At 44.5% G+C, this 12,040-nt stretch overlaps 1 protein-coding gene across 1 annotated transcript in view; it reads left to right on the top strand.

Moving 5' to 3' along the window:
• The window catches only part of LOC126188392 (odorant receptor 82a-like), a 163,259-nt gene that overhangs the window by 50,579 nt on the left and 100,640 nt on the right, over positions 1–12,040 (top strand). The window contains exon 6 of the mRNA XM_049929993.1: positions 4,938–5,093. Coding sequence (XP_049785950.1) covers positions 4,938–5,093 — 156 coding nt within the window. The remainder of the gene's footprint in view (positions 1–4,937; positions 5,094–12,040) is intronic.

Genomic DNA, 12,040 nt, shown 5'->3' with positions numbered 1-12,040 from the left:
CGACGTCCTTGTCCACCGTAAACGAAATGGGTGCCTTGGCCACAGCGTCTACAGAAAACCCACCCACACAGACCTGTACCTGCACGCCACCAGCCATCATCATCTAGCGCAGAAGCGCACAGTATTACAAACATTGGTGCATCGTGCAAGAGTAATATCAGACGACGACAACCTGCCCATGAACTGAGCCACCTACGCAAGGTTTTCAGGAATAACGGCTACAGCTCCCGTCAAGTGAAAGAAGTGATTTCTGGGAAATAGCAAAATAAGATCAGCGACGAAGAGCAGGAAAAGAAACTTGCTTTGCTGCCATTCTCTGGCTCTGTATCGGGCAAGATAAGCCGCCTGTTGAAAAGACACAAGATCAGATCAATGTTCAGGCCACCAACGAAAATCCCTCAATTACTGAGACCAGTTAAAGACGCAGTAGGTCTCAGAACACCTGGAGTCCACGAAATACCTCGTGAGTGTCGGCAGAAGTACATCGGACAAACAGTGCGCACCTTGTAACAACGCAGGAAAGAACATGAGAGGTATTATCGCCTACGCTATCCAGAGAAATCTGCGTTAGCTGACCATGCGTTAGAAAACGGTCACCACATAAAATTTGACGATACCTCTGTCGTGGCTCGCACTAACGGCTCCTGGGACAGTTTAATACAGGAAGATATTGAAATAAGAAGTACCGCAAACACCCTGAATAGAGACGGTAGTTTGCAGCTCAGCGCTGCGTGGTAACCAGCGATCGCACGGTTGAAGAGGGCACATCGAACGCCGACTCAAAACATGCCCATATATGGCAATGTCACGGGTACCAGTGACGTCACAGCCGGCAGCTAGCGCGACACCCCCGGGATAACAAGGCCGCCCAGCAGTGTTAGTGACGTCACACTAAGCGGCCCATAGCCGACGCAGCAGTCCACGGACACCTCCGTTCAGACGCACCTGATGCTAACGATCTTCTGTCCGTCGTACAGAAAGGAGCGAACTATAATTCGAACCAAAGGCCAAATTATATATATTCTTGTAAACAGCATAAAGGTTCATAACGAAATACCGATTCATATACGGGCAGGAATAAGTTTAATCGATTGAGGAACTTTGCCACTATTTTATAATTGTCATAGCACTATTTAGCTTTAAAACTCGCATACAGGTGGTGACAAATGCCAACTGACAGCAGGACTTAACATTTTCAAGCTATTACACTGAAAGTAAATTATCTTAAACATTGTCATACATAGCAAAACCCTCACAACTTTCGTTTACAATAAGCTAACAAGAATTTGCTTTATCTCATAAAACACATCACTATTGTGAATTTATTCATATGATCATGGTGACAGCTCTTTTCAAGAATTTATACAAGTGTATCCCCAGTAATAAAGAATGGAAACAAAAGATAGATATCAAATATACTCCTTTTAACATAGACATCACTGTAGACAAGATTTTGTCTTGCACTGTGATACTAAGGGACTGCTCTTTCCTTTAAGAAAAGCACGACAATTTGAAGTTCACTCTGCTATTGAAGATACACTTCTTGAAACAATATTAAAAATGTTATGAAAGGTAAGGAAATGAAAAACAACCAAGTGAATTACGTGTAAGAATGTGAGCTAAAGGCTGAGGCTCTCTTTACTTACCATTCTCTATCTCTCTACAGCTTATTTCCTTTTCCACGTAGAAATCACCAACTGCAAGTCTCATTATTGCTGTCTGTTACTAACAAAGTGCTTTTCTATTTAGAAAACCTGACAATTTGATGTTCATTCTGGTACTGAAGATAAAAACTTTTCAGAGGAGTTCTAGAACCTATTCCTGCCCGTATATGTAATCGGTATTTCGTTATGAACCTTTATGCTGTTTACAAGAATATATATAATTTGGTCTTTGGTTCGAATTATAGTTGCTCCTTTCTGTATGACGGACAGAAGATCGTTAGCGTCAGGCGCGTCTGTACGGAGGTGTCCGTGGACTGCTGAGTCGGCTATGGGCCGTTTAGTGTGACGTCACTAACACTGCTGGGCGGCCTTGTTATCCCGGGGGTGTCGGCTAGCGTATATAAGGGCGCACCAACAGCCCACTGGCAGTCATAACACTTGACAGTGACCAAGGAGTGCTTGGCCGAAAGCTCGTGTAGTTTTAAGCAATTGACGCGGGTGGAAACCCAAGAACATTTTATTCAATGCAACACTTGCACTTGAAAATTTATAACTGGACCAGGACTCGAACCCAGATTCTCTTCTTGCAAATGGTCGACTTGACCGCCTCAGCCACCCGTATATGCTTCTTAACGAACTCAGAATTCCAAGTCCTGGTCACCACAGATGTTGTGAGCCCTTCCACTTTCCCCCTTGCTCCCAGCCGCACTGTATTCCCGCAATGGTATGCATTCGCATTGAAATAGCCGTGTGTCGGTTGAGGCATGTCGTTGCTCCCAGCCGCACTGTATTCCCGCAATGGTATGCATTCGCATTGAAATAGCCGTGTGTCGGTTGAGGCATGTCTATACAACTACGTGTATGGGGTCTATTCTTTAGGATCTGTCGGAAAGAAGAAACACTACCCGTAAATATAAACAATTATTCTTAATTCGTAAATTTTTGACAGAAATGTTTCGAATTGAGGTTTCAGCTGTAATTAATTTTTTTCTAAAGGTCACTTCAAGGCAACTGTGCCTGCTGCAATCACCCTCAGGCATTGCAGTTGGACATTGTGTAGTCTTTTTCTAGCCTTTGCCTTACATTAGCTCTGAATATTATTCGCTCATCATTTAAATTCTCCTCTTCCGGTAGTGCTACTAAAATTAACACCTGACAAATGGTTCAAATGGCTCTGAGCACTATGGGACTTAACATCTGAGGTCATCAGTCCCCTAGAACTTAGAACTATTTAAACCTAACTAACCTAAGGACATCACACACATCCATGCCCGAGGCAGGATTCGAACCTGCGACCGTATCAGTCGCGCGGTTCCGGACTAGAGCGCCTAGAACCGCATGGCCACCGCGGCCGGCTAACACGTGACACTTTCTGCTGATGACATCCTACCTACGTAGGGATTTGTTCGTCTGATGCTTGGACAGCTCTCCTTACAACTCTACAGTTGCTGCTCGACCGTGGGTGGGCTATCGCTGCCATATTTGTCAGCGCAAGCTGTGGCCGTTTATAATACCGGGTGATCAAAAAGTCAGTATAAATTTGAAAACTTAATAATCCACGGAATAATGTAGATAGAGAGGTAAAAATTGACACACATGCCTGGAATGACATGGGGTTTTATTAGAACGAAAAAAAAAACAAAGTTCACAAAATGTCCGACAGATGGCGCTGGACAACAAAACGTCAGTGACTGCGTATGACAATCGTGTATAAAAGGAGCTGTAATGAGAGAGAGAATGAGATGCGCCAGCAGTCGCTGCATGTTGATGTTACCTGAAAAGGCGCTTTTAGAGAAAGCTGTATTATCAGAATGGGGAATGTGCTAGTTCAGCGTTACGATCGTATCGCCATAGGAAGGGAATTCGAACGGGTAAAGGTCCATTGACAAATGCAGATGTGACGAGAATGATTTCGAAGTTCGAAGCCACTGGTTGTTTAGACGATAGACCCCGTAGTGGCCGACCGAGCACATGGCGTAATGCTGCTGAGATAGTTCAGGAGGAAATGGAGACTGTAGCGGGTTCGTCTATGTACGGGGAAGTCAGCGCTCGTGCAGTCGCACGTCGTACCGGCATTCCATACACTACTGTTTGGTTGGCACTTAGGCGTACCCTCCGACGCTATCCGTACAAAATCCATCGGCATCATGAACTGTTACCTGGCCATTTAGTGAAGCGGATTGCATTTGCGGTGTGGGCGTTTCAAAAGATGGCGGAAGATGACGATTGGTTGAGTAACGTGTTGTGGACGGACGGAACTCATTTCACGCTCCGAGGGTCTGTCAACGCCCACAACTGCAGAATTTGGGCTACCGAAAATCCTAGAACTGTTGTGGAAACTCCATTGCATGACGAGAAAGTCACGGTATGGGTTGGATTTACCACATCTACCGTTATCGGGCCTTTTTTCTTCGAGGAAATGCGTGATTCTGGTTTTGTAACTGCTACCGTGACGGGTGAGAGGTATGCCGATATGTTACAGAATTGCATCATCCCCAGCCTGGCTGATAAACACCTGCCGGAACGTACGATGTTAGTGCAGGATGGCGCTCCACTCCATATTGCTAGATGCGTGAAAGATCTCTTGCACGCGTCGTTTGGTTATGATCGTGTGCTCAGCCGCCACTTTCGTCACGCTTGGCCTCCCAGGTCCCCTGACCTCAGTCCGTGCGATTATTGGCTTTGCGGTTACCTGAAGTCGCAAGTGTATCGTGATCGACCGACATCTCTAGGGATGCTGAAAGACAACATCCGACGCCAATGCCTCACGGTAACTCCGGACATGCTTTACAGTGCTGTTGACAACATTATTCCTCGACTACAGCTATTGTTGAGGATTGATGGTGGACATATTGCACATTTCCTGTAAAGAACATCATCTTTGCTTTGTCTTACTTTGTTATGCATATTATTGCTATTCTGATCAGATGAAGCGCCATCTGTCGGACATTTTTTGAACTTTTGTATTTTTTTGGTTCTAATAAAACCTCATGTCATTCCAAGCATGTGTATGAATTTGTACCTTTCTATCTACATTATTCCGTGATTTATTCAGTTTTTAAATTTATACTGACTTTTTGATCCCCCGGTATATTCCTCTGGTCCTCTTGCAAATTACAACATGTTGTATAAAGTGATCTCTTAAAGTTAGACATTTATTGTTATACTAATAACAACAAAGTAGGGTACGTATGTGAAAGAAAAATACCGATTATCTGAAGTGGAAGGCAGTAGAGTAACAGCAGTGGCCCCCGCTCTCTGTTGTGCCTGCAGAGCGAGCGGCTGCAGCAGTCGGCGTACAGCAGCGACTGGGCGGACGCGTCGCCTCGCTTCCGGAAGGAGCTGCGGATCTTCCTGTGCCGCAGCCAGCGGCCGCTCATCCTCACCGCCAGCAAGTTCTGCGCCATCTCCAGGCAGACATTCCTGCGGGTCAGTCGCCGAACTTTGCTAACGATCCTTACGACGTCTGTACCACCGTACCGATTCTGTGCTGTATCAATTAGTACTGTGGTACAACTGTATGATGTTGCGTTCACATTGAGGACGACGACGGTTAAAATCAAAAGCAGGCCACCCAGATTTACTTTCACTGTAGGTTCCATAAATCAACTAAAACAAATGCAGGAATGGTTGCTTTTATACGAACGCGACCAATTTCTTACTCCATATTTCCTCTTTCCAATCGTGTGCTCTGTTTCTAACGACTTTCTCGTCGGTACGATGATAAATTCTAGTCTTCCACGTTTCCTCCATCCACAATACTATTTTCTCTCACCGTTCTATCCATAAATAGATATAATTGACGAAATAACATTAATAAATGTCCTGCATTACCTTGAATTATCATAGTCACCCATGTACGTCAGTTTCCATGGGCCAAACACTACGTGTTTCCTGTGGCTCTCCTACTCGCGTATAAAACTTAGGGATGAAAGTACGCTACTGGCCATTAAATGTGCTACACCAAGAAGAAATGCAGATGATAAACGGGTATTCATTGGACAAATATATTATACTAGAACTGACATATGATTACATTTTCACGTAATTTGTGTGCGTAGATCCTGACTGAAGCGCGTAGAACCGCTCGGCCACCGCAGACGGCACTGATGGTCAGTCTCCCACAGACTGCAAAGAGTGTTGAAAAGCGCAACTCGAACTGTCTGTCCTGGTAGGTCATAATACATTCAGGTATACCAAAGTGCGCAATTCATAGCTCGATGAAGTCCATGCGATGCTGTCTACAGTGATATTGTTGGAGGGGGCTGCCTCCAGCCAGCGAGTCGTTCTATCCGTGGTAGAGAGAATGTAACGAAATCCTTCTGACTCAGGCACTGGCCTGACGATCCCAATGTGGACGTATTTGAAACGTGGTTTTGGGATGGCAAAGTTGCTCTGTTTTGCTTTGATGGCAGGGTAAACAGTATTGTACCCATTGGCGAAAGGCACGTTTTACACTAGGCCACAGAAAACGGTCTGTAATCAGTCTTGTAGGATGGCTGAGGTTGTGAAGTTTGTGAAGTACTTCGCGTAACATGTAGAGGGGCCAGTGGACTTGGTTTCCTCAGAATGACATAACAAGGTAATGTGGTAGTTGTCGAAGACAACGTGCTTCGCTCAGTCTGAAGACTCTCATGTCCATCAATGTGTATTTAAGTGATGGTTGAATCATTTGTTTATTCTTGTTACATGCATTCTCACTCGCATTGTAGGGAGACTGCAGAACGTCATAAGAAATCATAAGAAATCGGTGATGATACACTACTGGCCATTAAAACTGCTACACCTAGAAGAAATGCAAATGATAAACGGGTATTCATTGGACATATAATTATACTAGAACTGACATGTAATTACATTTTCATGCAATTTGGGTGCATAGATCCTGAGAAATCAGTACCCAGAACAACCACCTCTGGCCGTAATAGCGGCCTTTATATGCCTGGGCATTGGGTCAAACAGAACTTGGATGGCGTGTACACGTACAGCTGCCCATGCAGCTACAACGCGATACAACAGTTCATCAGGAGTAGTGAATGGCGTATTGTGCCAAGACAGTTGCACGGCCACCATTAACCAGACGTTTACAGTTGGTGAGAGATCTGGAGAATGTGCTGGCTAGGGCAGCAGCCGAACATTTTCTGTATCCAGAAAGGCCCGTACAGGACCTGCAATATGCGGTCGTGCATTATCCTGCTGGAATGTAGGGTTTCGCAGGCATCGAATGAAGGGTAGAGTCACGCGTCGTAACATATCTGAAATGTAATGTCCACTGTGCGAAGTGCCATCAATGCGAACAAGAGGTGACCGAGACGTGTAACCAATGGCACCCCATACCATCACGCAGGGTGATACGCCAGTACAGCGATGACGAATACACGGTTTCAATGTGCGTTCACCGCGATGTCGCCAAACACGGATGCGACCATCATGATGCTGTAAACAGAACCTGGATTCATCCGAAAAAATGACGTTTTGCATTCGTGCACCCAGGTTCGTCGTTGAGTACACCATCGCAGGCGCTCCTATCTGTGATGCAGCGTCAAGGGTGACCGCAGCCATGGTCCCCGAGCTGCTAGTCCGTGCTGCTGCAAACGTCGTCGAACTGTTTGTGCAGATGGTTGTTGTCTTGCGAACGTCCCCATCTGTTGACTCAGGAATCGAGACGTGGCTGCACGATTTGTTACAGCCATGCGGATAAGATGCCTGTCATCTGGTCTGCTAGTGATACGAGGCCGTTGGGATCCAGCACGGCATTCCGTATTACCCTCCTGAACCCACCGAGTCCATATTCTGCTAACAGTCATTGGATCTCGACCAACGCGAGCAACAATGCCGCGATACGATAAACCGCAGTCGCGATACGCTTCAATCCGACCTTTATCAAAGTCGTAAACGTGATGGTACGCATTTCTCCTCTTTACGCGAGGCATCACAACAACGTTTCACCAGTCAACGCCGGTCAACTGCTGTTTGTGTACGAGAAATCGGTTGGAAACTTTCCTCATGTCAGCACATTGTAGGCGTCGCCACCGGCGCCAGCATTGTGTGAATGCTCTGAAAAGCTAATCATTTGCATATCACAGCATCTTCTTCCTGTCAGTTAAATTTTGCGTCTGTAGCACGTCATATTCGTGTTGTAGCAATTGTAATGGCCGGAAGTGTATAGTATAGTATAGTATAATTGACGAAATAACATTATTAACTGTCCTGCATTACCCTGAATTATCACAGTCGCCATGTTCGTCAGTTGCCATGGGCTAAACAGTACGTGTTTCCAGTGGCTCTCCAACTCGCGTATAAAACGTAAGGACGAAAATAACTTTCGCATGATGTGTCACTGACAAGAAACATAGTGCGACGAAACTTGCACAATACATAGGAAGAACGATTACAGTTTAGTAAAAAAGCAATAACTAAATACGCAACTGCACCAGCAGAAATGACACTTTTGTTCAAAGACAATAACTATTCTGAACTCACTGCGATTTATGATGGTCCTCTGAACGTTACAAAATGTGGGACGTGTTTCCTAACAGGATCTATGATCAAAGCGTACTCTAATGTGCGTCCATGCTGCCCGCAAGATCGACAGGGGGTTATTGTGGTAGGATGTTCCATTCCTCCATCCAGTTCAGATGACAACTGCTGGATGGTTGTTCGTGCATTAACGATCTTATCTCAAGGTCGCTGATGATTTCTGGTGTCAGATTACACAGGTTACCACTTGCACTATATGTATATTCAAGGTCACCTCGCACTCCCTTCCCCTGGGGAAATCGTCAAGGTCATCCACGAGAACACTTGCACTATAAACACACCTCGGCAAGTGATATTCAAGATCATGATGTAACTTGATATTAGTCACATGACATAATACTAGCGGGAAATGCCTAGATGTGTGGGACTACATTAAAAAGCTGGGAAATCCTTTCCCTCGCCCGATACCCTGCCCCCCTAGACCGATAAGATCTGTGATCCCCTTCTCCGTCATCATCTTTTACAAGAACTACAGTTGTATAGGCCTCTTCATTCGAGGCGTGTCCGTCATGGGGAAGTGTTAGGCTTTGCTGCAAACAATAATATAGTGGTACGGTTTGGAAATAACAACGATTGTGTAACAAATTAACTAATGGTTTGTTATAAACAATTTTTCCTTTTTTGCAATAAAATTTTTATGCAGTAATTAGTTGCTGTTCGTCAACAAACTTATTCCTTTATTTACAAAGCTATGTCTTTCAGTAACACACAAACACAGTGTTTTTCTCTACAAATCCGTCTTTCATGTACAACAATTTACCATTTGGTGAGTTTTTGCAATTTTTTACACTTATTCATTGGTCTTATTTATGAAGTTATTATTTTTACTGGTGACTTATGACTATTTCCGATATTACACTTAATCCAGATGGACTTAAATACTATGTTTCCCACTTGTCTCTACATATAATATTTTAATATTTACATTTTCTTTCTACATACAGCATTTAGGTGAACTCATGGTCTAGGGATAGCGTCTTTGATTAGTAGTCAAAATATCCTCGGTCCCGTGTTCAAACACGCCACTGCTTAAGTTTCGATTAGTAATCGGGATTGGCAACTGAAGACATCCGGTATAAGAAGTCACCCTTATTCTGCCAACGGCCTTGCCAAAATGGGCGGAGGAGCGGACGGATGTTCAGGTCCCTCTCTTATCCCCGGGGTGAGAATCTCCCCTTAAAGGTGGAAGAACCAGCAATGATCAACGGCGTGAGGGTACAGGAGGCAATGGAAACCACTGCATTAAACAAAAATGACGTGTATTCACACAAGATGTGGCTTGTAATTGAAAAATAGTCATGATGATCTCTCCATTGGTAAACGGTTCCCAAATAGACGCCTATTCGGGTCTCCTGGAGGGGACTGCCAATAGGAAGGTGAACGTGAGATAAAGATTGAATAACCAACGCAAGGATAAAGTTCTACCAGTCGGGAATGGAAATTCAGAAGCTTGAACCTGTTAGGGAAACTAGAAAATCTGAAAATGGAAATGCAAAGACTCAATCTAGATACAGTAGGGGTCAGTGAAGAGAAATGGAAAATATACAAGGATTTCTGGTCGGGTGAGTTAATATCAAGAGCAGCAGTAAATGGTATAACGGGAGTAGGATTCGTTATGAATAGGAAGGTATGGCAGAGAATGAGTTGCTGTGAACAGTTGAGTGATGGGGCTGTTCTTCTCAGACTCGACAGAAAACTAACACCGACAACGATAGTTCAGGTATTAATGCCGACGCCGCGAGCTGAAGATGAAGAGATACAGAAAGTATGCGAGGCTACTGAAAGAGTAATACAGTACGTAAAGGAAGATGAAAATGTAATAGTCATGGGGAACTGGAATGCAGTTGTAGGGGAAGGGGTAGTAGAAAAGGTTAGAGGACAATATAGGCTTGGGACAATGTATGAGAGGGAGACTAATTATGTAACAAATTTAAGCTAGTAACAGCGAAAACTCTGTTCAAGAATCACAAGAGGAGGATTTATACTTGACAAAGGCGGGGTGATACAGGAAGATTTCAGTTCGTTTACGTCATGGTCAGACAGAATTCCGAAATCAGATCCTAATTGTGAGGTGTATCCAGACGCCGATGTAGAGTCAGATAACAATGTAACAGTTTTGAAGAATAGGCTGAAGTTTAAGAAATTAGTCAGGCAGAGTCCAGACGCAAAGAAGTGGCATACAGAGGCACTAAAGAATGACGAGAAACGCTTGAAATTCTCTTACACTATAGATATAGCAATTCGGAGTATCTCAGTAGGCAGAATAGTTGGAGACGAATTGACGTCTCTAAAAATGGCAATCACGGGAGCTGAAAAGAGAAACACCGGTAGAAAGAAGGTAACTGAGAAGAAACCATGGGTTACAGCAGGAATATTTCAGTTGATCGACGAAAGAAGAAAGTATCGAAAATGTTCAGGAAAATTCAGGAATACAGAAATACAAGTCTCTGAGCGATGTAATAAATAGTACGAGGTGCATTCAAGTTCTAAGGCCTCCTATTTTTTTTTCTCCGGACTGGAAAGAGATAGAAACATGCACATTGTTTTAAAATGAGGCCACGTTTATTGTCAATACGTCCCAGAGATGGCAGCACCGTACGGCAGATGGAATTTTACCGCCAGCAGTGAGAATGAGAACAGTTTTAAATACTTAAAATGGCGACGTTTTCCTTACTTGAACAGGGTGCAATCATTCGTTTTCTGAATTTGCGTGGTGTGAAACCAATTGAAATTCATCGACAGTTGGAGACATGTGGTGATGGAGTTATGGATGTGTGTTCGTGGGTGCGTTCGTGGGTGCAACAGTTTAATGAAGGCAGAACATCATGTGACAACAAACCGAAACAACCTCGGGCTCGCACAAGCCGGTCTGACGACATGATCGAGAAAGTGGAGAGAATTGTTTTGGGGGATCGCCGAATGACTGTTCAACAGATCGCCTCTGAGTTGGCATTTCTGTCGGTTCTGTGCACACAATCCTGCATGACGACCTGAAAATGCGAAAAGGTGGGTGCCACGAATGCTGACGGACGACCACATGGCTGCCCGTGTGGCATGTTGCCAAGCAATGTTGATGCGCAACGACAGCATGAATGGGACTTTCTTTTCGTCGGTTGTGACAATGGATGAGACGTGGATGCCATTTTTCAATCCAGAAACAAAGCGCCAGTCAGCTCAATGGAAGCACACAGATTCACCGCCACCAAAAAATTTCGGGTAACCGCCAGTGATGAAAAAATGATGGTGTCCATGTTCTGGGACAGCGAGGGCGTAATCCTTACCCATTGCGTTCCAAAGGGCACTACGGTAACAGGTGCATCCTACGAAAATGTTTTGAAGAACAAATTCCTTCCTGCACTGCAACAAAAAACGTCCGGGAAGGGCTGCGCGTGTGCTGTTTCACCAAGACAACGCACCCGCACATCGAGCTAACGTTACGCAACAGTTTCTTCGTGATAACAACTTTGAAGTGATTACTCATGCTCCCTACTCACCTGACATGGCTCCTAGTGTCTTTTGGCTTTTTCCAACAATGAAAGACACTCTCCGTGGCCGCACATTCACCAGCCGTGCTCCTATTGCCTCAGTGATTTTCCAGTGGTCAAAACAGACTCCTAAAGAAGCCTTCGCCGCTGCCATGGAATCATGGCGTTAGCGTTGTGAAAAATGTGTACGTCTGCAGGGCGATTACATCGAGGAATAACGCCAGTTTCATCGATTTCGGGTGAGTATTAATTAGAAAAAAAATCGGAGGCCTTAGAACTTCAATGCACCTCGTAAGTGCAAGTAAGCAACGATGAAATGGCTGGATGAAAAATATGAAGAAATCGAAATAG

This window comes from Schistocerca cancellata, chromosome 5 (assembly GCF_023864275.1).
Source record: "Schistocerca cancellata isolate TAMUIC-IGC-003103 chromosome 5, iqSchCanc2.1, whole genome shotgun sequence".
In the NCBI taxonomy this organism is placed as follows: Eukaryota; Metazoa; Arthropoda; class Insecta; order Orthoptera; family Acrididae; genus Schistocerca; species Schistocerca cancellata.
This window is presented reverse-complemented; position numbering and strand designations above follow the sequence as displayed.